The sequence below is a fragment of the Microtus ochrogaster genome, chromosome 1, assembly GCF_000317375.1.
Source record: "Microtus ochrogaster isolate Prairie Vole_2 chromosome 1, MicOch1.0, whole genome shotgun sequence".
NCBI classification, from domain to species: domain Eukaryota; kingdom Metazoa; phylum Chordata; class Mammalia; order Rodentia; family Cricetidae; genus Microtus; species Microtus ochrogaster.
The window spans coordinates 80,444,920-80,452,754 of record NC_022009.1 but is presented as its reverse complement, the minus strand read 5'-3'; the positions used below and the strand labels follow the sequence as shown (position 1 = coordinate 80,452,754).

General features: G+C 41.4%; 1 protein-coding gene across 7 annotated transcripts in view; it reads right to left on the bottom strand.

The window, feature by feature from the left end:
* The window catches only part of Hdac9 (histone deacetylase 9), a 674,620-nt gene that overhangs the window by 165,731 nt on the left and 501,054 nt on the right, over positions 1 to 7,835 (bottom strand). For all 7 annotated transcript variants that reach the window (XM_026782512.1, XM_026782516.1, XM_026782520.1 and 4 more), the window contains 3 exons: positions 5,223 to 5,345; positions 2,267 to 2,477; positions 1,638 to 1,855 (listed from right to left, as the gene is read on the bottom strand). In XM_026782512.1, coding sequence (XP_026638313.1) covers positions 1,638 to 1,855; positions 2,267 to 2,477; positions 5,223 to 5,345 — 552 coding nt within the window. The remainder of the gene's footprint in view (positions 1 to 1,637; positions 1,856 to 2,266; positions 2,478 to 5,222; positions 5,346 to 7,835) is intronic.

The window sequence follows — 7,835 nt, the reverse complement described above, 5'->3', positions numbered from 1 at the left end:
GATTTATCAACAGATATATATATATATGTATACATATATACATATATATATATTCATGCACTTTTATAAATGTGGAAATGTGTACCAACAGAGGCTTAGCAGACCAATTGTGTAAGTTCACCTGCAAGTTTTATAAGCAAACCTAACTTTGAGTCAAAGCATAGGATTCCTACTCTTTCAGCCCATATACACTTCTTGTAATGGACATGTTTTTATAATGATTATGGAGTTATTTTAAGTTGTTCTGGGGCACCACAAAACAAATCTCACTCTACCACTAAAGAGTAAGCCTGTGCAATCAAACCATGAACAATGCAGTGGGCAGAAAATGAAGATAATTCCTTCAGGAAGAAACTGATTTAACAGAAATAAAGTTAGCAAACTTAGTGAAACGCTATAGCAAGCAAATAATTCAGAAAGAGTCTAAAGCAGTGGTTCTCAACCTTCCTAGTGTTGTGGGCCTTTAATACAGTTCCTCATGTTGTGCTGAACTCCCAATCATAAGCTTATTTTGCTGCTACTTCATAACTGTAATTTTGCTGGTGTTATGAATTATCATGTAAAATCTGTGTTTTCCAATGGTCTTAGATGACCCCTGTGAAAGGGTCGCTCAAGCCCCTAAAGGGTCACGACCCACAGGTTGAGAACCACTGGTCTACAAGATCTCATGAAAGAAGGCTGGGAAGAGCTCAATTCTACCCCGATACCCCAACCCACTCACAGTAGACTGTCTCCAAAAAGCAAGTGACTAGGCTGGACTGCTCAGAGCTCTTCAGTCCAAGCTCTTTTCATGACGCCCTCCTTGAGCAGAGCTGGGAGTGGGGAGGGAGTAGCGTGGGATAGGGCTGGCACAAAGTGAAGCCCCCACTCTTCCTGCCATGAGCAAGAGGTAAAGGACAGTTACGCTATCTGCACCCACCAGGGCTCACCTTGTTGCGCTTGCGTCTGTGACAAACCCTTTACTAGGCTGAGCTGTGCACATGTTTCCCAGTACACAACAGTGCCGTTAGGATACGCACACATGTGACAGAGCACCACGAGAGACGGATCATAGCCTACAAATCCACAGAACCTGCTATCCTGTGCTGTCAGATATGATTACACTGCCGTCACTGTTACTTTGTGGTTGGTTTAGTGATACAGGCCATCATTATTTCAAGGGACTGGGAAGAAATTACCAGAAGTTTCAGCGATACTGTTTTAAATGATTTTTGGAATGAAGTAGGCCTACTGAAAAATTAACACAACCCGGACGGAAACATGTTGCCAAGAAACACCACGTTGTCTTGCACTGCCCTATCTGCCAGCACCTGAGGTACCTTTCCAGCTTGTCCAACCTCATGTTTACCCTGCATCACAAGGAGGCTTCATCCACACAGGACTTATGTCCCTGTGAATGAAAACGAACACCCTCCTGATCCGTAAATCAAATTATTAACCCATGATCTCAGTCTTACTTCAACAGTCCTGTAGACAGAAAATGGTGAAGACAGTGGTATTGGGGTCCTGTTCAACAACCCTGATGTCTGCGCGAGCATGGTGACTTTTGCCTTGCATGTGATTCCCAACATCCCGCTCTCATTCCCAAATGATTGGAAACTGGTACTCTTAGTACTTAACGTCGGTTCATGGCTTACTTTGTTCATGTGGATCTGCTGCTGGTACTGCTTCTGCTTTTCCAGGAACTGCTGGTGTTGCTGCTGAATCACCAGCTGAGCCAGCGTGCTCTGAGGCAAAGGCGCAGACTGGGTTCGATTCAGGGGTCGGTGACGGGGCAGTTTGTGGGTACCTCTAATACCTGGTGAAATTCTTTCTTTCGTTGCCAAGGGAGACTGAGGGTGTAAGGGAACACCACCTGAAAAACAAAATGCACGTGTGTGTGTGTGTGAGAGAGAGAGTGAGTGTGTTTACACATTGATATGTAAACAAAGATGCACCTTTAAGAGAAGACAAGAAGCATCTGCCAGACAACTGAAGACTGGTAGGTTGAGTGCTAGAAGACATGAGTACCAAGACGTGACCAAGCTTATGTCTGTGCAGCAGAAGCCTCAGCCAGCAATGCAGCTTGTTATATCCAAGGGTTCCCTCCCAGCTCCAGCCTACAGACCAGGAACACATAATGCTCATACCTCCTCCCCCAGTGCCAAGTGTCTGGACTTGTACAGCAACAGAAATCATTATTACAGTTTTGAGTTAAAGAAATGTTACATTAGATCACGGATAACAGTACTAAAAGGACTTGAAAAATGATGCCATTGTTAATTACCAGTCACAAGGAGCTTCTGCTGCCGCATTTGTTCCTTCAATAGTAGGTGCTGCAGGAGAGCTTGGTGGCTGCTGTTGGGTTTCCCCTCCATCGCTACGTGAGCATGGCTGGAGGGCGCTGCAATGCCACCGCTGTACTGGCCAGGCAAAGGGACGCCTTGCCTGAGGATCTGTGTCTCCGACTTCTGCTTTTCTTTGAGTGAATTAGAAGCCTGTGCCCAGAGAGAAGCAATGTGTTAATCCTCCTCATCCCGGTGACACACCAGGCCTCGAGCTATTAGATAACATGAAGAGGAAAAGGCATAATCCTGTATCTTTTACACGACTTTTAGCAGCGAAAAAGAATTAACAAAATATACAATTGCAGCATTGGAAACAATTTAGCGATTGGGTATCATTGTACAGAGCCTAAGGAAAATTTGTGTTACCTATTAAAAATCAGAGTAAACAAAACCCTCAGCTACACAGGGAAAACAAGTTTAAATGTTTTGTCGTGAAATGTCGTTTATCCTGGTGATAATGGTTACATAAATAACAAAATATACTTCAAAATTTCTTACTGAGTAGCTAAGTGTTTTCCCCCAAAAAAAGTATGGAAGAAAATGCATATGTTAATTAACATAACTCATTACATTATGTAGATCAAAAGACAATGTTGTAAACCACAAATACATGTACCTTTTGTACGTTAGCTTAATAAAAAGTCAACATGAATTTTAGGCTTTGTGAGAGGGAAGCTGAGTTTTTATAATACTTTAAAATGCACTGCTTGAGAAAAAGGTATGCTGGAAAGTTAACATTTATTCAAATGAAGGCTATCATGTGGATGAAGATAAGGCAGGCTATAATTCTAGAATTTCAAGACAAACACAAAACATACATTCTTACAACATTTCCTCTAATTTTTCACAAAGCTATAAGTTTCAAATATTTTTTTAAAAGTGAAATTGTCTCACTCTGTGAAAGCTGGTACAAATAGACAAGACTTTTATTTAAATATATATGTTCTATTAATTCATAACAGATCCCTACATCTCCGAATATTAAAAATGACAACCCAGATACTTTTGTATAATAAAGTAAACTACAAGTGAAATCAGATATCAAATAAAAGTGTTATTAAGAACTTGAAAGGCATGGTAACACAGTAATGAAGTCATTATAATTACATCATCAAGAGCAATAATGAATTATCCTATTCAAAAAATTTAATGAATGGTGGTCATTTTGGTGTTACAAAAGCAGGAGGCTAATACCTCAAAATTATGTGGCATGTTTCTTTCCAAAACTTATGTTTCATCTTTCAAAATTGCTGTGCACTAGGGAGGCAAAACAATTTTCAGTGATGGAGAAATTGAAGGACGAAGAAGTAAATGGTTTGTCTGAGTCACAGAGTGGCTCAATCAGATGTTTAATATACAAGGGATGCCTGCCCAGCCTCCTCCCTTAAAATCTTCCTCTGTGCAGTGGGGGAGGGAGAATTAGAGATCCTTCTGCTGGGGAAAGGCTATGATTGATACGACTGAGAAATTAATTGTGAAGACCTCATCCACACCAAAATAGAAGCAAAGAAAAACAAAACTAATCCAAACCACACTGGCTTATTCATCCAATGGCACCAAATGGCACTGCCATTGAAACATAAGACAGTCTGCCTTTAGTACGAGTCCTCTGGGAAAGAATTTCTTGGACCACATTAAAAGTTGTGCATGTGTGAGCTAGCAGGAGGCAGTGGCTGAGAACATAGAAAATGGAGGCATCCAAGTGCCTGTTGGCATCTCAGGGAAGTGTGGGGCTTGGTATCTCAGGGAAGTGTGGGACTTGGTAGCTATAGGACATTAAACAAACGACAGAGAAATAAAAATAATCTTAATAAGTGATGATTTAAAGATTTCCATGTCTTATTTTAAGTTTAATTTCCATTTCCACTTTACCTTCCATTAGAACCAGCTGTTTACAAGTCTTTGGAACTTCAAGAATGTACCTGATTCAGGATTTTCATGCTTCTCTCTGTAATCCTTGGATTATAGTGGGCACATTCTCAATCTGCCTACTCACAAATGGTGTATAGTCATAGAAAATATTGTGTTCTATTAATACTCCACATGGAATACACTTCTAGTTCTGATAAAATGCTTATCTCAAAGACACATGTGACCCTGACATGCTGCACTAAGAGAAGACATGGCTCCGTGAGTGCCCACCCTGGTGACAAGGGTGGGGACAGATTTCCCCTCCAATGTCTAACATCTGATGTCTATGTACGCACAGTTTAATTTCCTAACGTCTGTGGTGAATTATCCCATGGGAAGCTGACAAATATTTGCTAAGAAGTAAAAAGCTTATTATTTTAGAGAGTATGTATAAAATTATTATTTTACTCAGAGAATTACTCTGCCTGAAGATCCTATTTCAGTAGTCAAGATTTTTAACCTAAATAATTCTCTTGAAGTCTACTGAGAATGGCAAATGTTGTTCTTGGGGCTCATTTTCCAGATACATAACTTTCACTGTGGAACCAAACAAAGCCTCTTGGGGATGGATTCTACAAACAGGTGCTATCAGGATTCATGGCCTGAGCTCTGGCCTAGAGGATGCTCAGTCTGCCTCTCGCTCCCTGAGTCTGTGATCTTGAGCTTTTAAACTCCCCAGCCTTGGCTTCCTGGTCTGTAAATGTGGACTCCCCTTCACAGGAAGGAGACACAAAGCTGCATGTGAAGACGATTATATATGGTTACGTTGGAAATCATTACCCAATCAAGTAATTTGTAAATGATCACGTGAACCAGTTCTGTGAGTTGAAACTAAACTGAGAGCCTTTAAACAAAGCAGCAAATAACAAACCATGTATGGGATGCTGTTTCTAACAAGGTTCGCAAATCCAAATGCACAAGACATAGCATGTTCATGTAAAAAGTGTCACTGGGCTGTCTTGGGCTGGGGGCACCGTCACTCACATTGAGTGGGGACGTCACAGCTGGCAGTCCCAGAGTGATATTGGGCAAAGAGGGCGAGGTGTAGAGGCTGAGCAGGTTCATGGAATCTTCGTGAATCAGAATGCGTTGCTGCGGAACCAGCTGCTGTTGAAAAAAAAAATGAGAAAAGGAGATTCTTAAAATATTAGAAATTCATCAGTTTTCTTGGTGAATGCTTAAATTCCATAATGCAGTTTCTACGTTACCATAGCGAAGAAAGACTCCAGTGCTTATTTCTTGCTTCTATATAATACTCAGGCATTTTAGTATAAAATTTAAATGAATTTTTTTATCAGAAAGTCATAATATGGTGAAAGTCATAAGATGGTGAATTAATTTCTATTTTCATTGTGAAGAATTCTTTTGGAAACCTGGCTTTGCGGACTATAATTAACATGTCTGTCATGAATCAGGGAAATACCAGAATCAAAGTTGGTGACTGATGCACATTTACAACCCTTCCCGTACAACAACAGCCACAGCTTTGACCACAGTCTCAAGCCGCTGTTCTGAGAGGAGAGCCACAGGAGAGCAAGCGGCACCAGAAGGCTTCTCCATTAATCACATTTTAGTATAAAATTTTCAATAAGCTATGGGTGGTGTAATTTCACATCATATACTTTCAAAACTAAATTTAAAATGTTACAGTACAGGATCTCTACTTGACAGTAATATGCACTTATAATTAAATACCCTCAACCTTTTGGCATCTCGGTACGTTTTACAACAAATACTGTTTTAACCCAACACTAAGAGATGTGTGTTCCCACATGTGGCTCACAATGGCTGCTTAGCTTACATTTTCTGTTTAACTCTTGCTCCCCTCCCAGGACTTTTATACAATAAGAGTTCCAAAGGTCTTATTAGACCAGGGAACTCTGGCCCGATACGGTTCCCAAGGGTACAACATCCTGAAAAAGAATACCCCATGTAACAGTGTGGTACAGTGACTGCTTTCTTCCCAAACAAAAAGCATATGGGACTCCAATAATAGACCACCTCCAAGAGGGATATTGCACGCACGGGCTTTGACTAAAGTAAATATAATAACTTGTCAAGCATGTTTGGAGGAGCTGTAGATTTTCCCCAGGACAAACCTGGGATATCAATTAACAAGGGGAAATATCACGTGCCAATACAACACAGCCTCAGAATGTCACCGAAGAGTGATGCACCAGGAAAACACAGGATGTTATTCCAGAACGTTATCTCAATCATAGGACTGTTTGGAGATGAGACTCAGCCTTAACATAATACAAGCAGAAGCATAGCATGGGGTTTTCCCATTGCAGCCTGGAGCTCTAACCCAGGCTGTGTTTCTTCTTAAAAGAACATGTCAGTTATTCATGCATGAGAATTGTGTTATGTCAAGCTATTAATGCTCCATTGAGTTTATATGGTGAAATTAAAGATGCCCAAGCCTACACAGCAAGAAAATTATTGGGAAAGATTTTTAAATTATAATGTACGAGATTATAATTTTATTTTAGGAGTTTTTGGTAACAGTTGTGTGTTTGCTCAAAGTAAAATAGCAAGCAACTATTTTGTTTATAAAATGGGCTTTGAAATCAGTTTTAATATATAATATATGCACGGAATACAAAAGATGCAAAGAAATAAAAATGTTTTATTAGCTCACTGGCAGCTAATACTCTTTCAAAATGAAGGAACAGCCCACTCATCTATATTCATAACAGAGAAAATGTGGAGACAGCCACTTCAATTACGAAGTGCCATTCAAAGTTGACTGCTTCCCACGGTAGCCCCATGACGGAATCCCTGGCAGGAGAGTCCACAGTCCACAGAGAGGAAGTCATCGCCACACGTGGGCTGACATCTGTAAACCCTCCCGCTCCATAACACGAAGACAACACAGTTGTGTGGAAGCCGGTGTCTTTCCAGATGTGGTGATGGGAACAGCTGGCAGGCCCGGCTGAAGTGCTGGGATTGCAGACCCCAGAATTTATATAAAAATTGTGTGATGTCATCTCTCACGTGGTGCATTCATCTTCTTCACTAATCCTCCTAGACTACCTCGGGGTCCAGGCAAGGAAACTGAGCATGCGCATGGAAAGGAGTCACCTCAAAGCGGGACCAGCAGCAACATTCCCAGTCCATCCAACTCTGCGACTGCCCTCCTCCCCAACGGAGGCAAGAGAAACAAGGGGGATTGGCATCGCATTTGAGAAAAGCCCTAAGGCTTACGAAGAGAAGGGAAGGAGAGAGCGTGAGGCCTCCTAAGAAGACAGCCCTGACCATCTTACAAATAGAACTGCTGACCTTGGCAGACGTTGCCTAAGGTTCTGCAGAACACGAGGACTGTTCTCTGCGCCCATGTCTGTGGGTACAGTTTTCCTTCTCACAGACATTGCTGTCTCTCTCAACTGTAATGAGGCACTAGGCACGGAGTTTAAGGTTTCCAGTGTTGCAGATCTAGATCCTCCTAGAACCGGACAACTGTTCCCTACAAATTTGCCTTTTTGTTCACAGCTTTCCCCAGCTAGGGTTTTGATAGGAACAGTCTATCTGTTCTGGGCCTTAATAAAATCTGAGTGCAGACAGATGGTGCAGAGCCATTTACATAGACAATGAGGG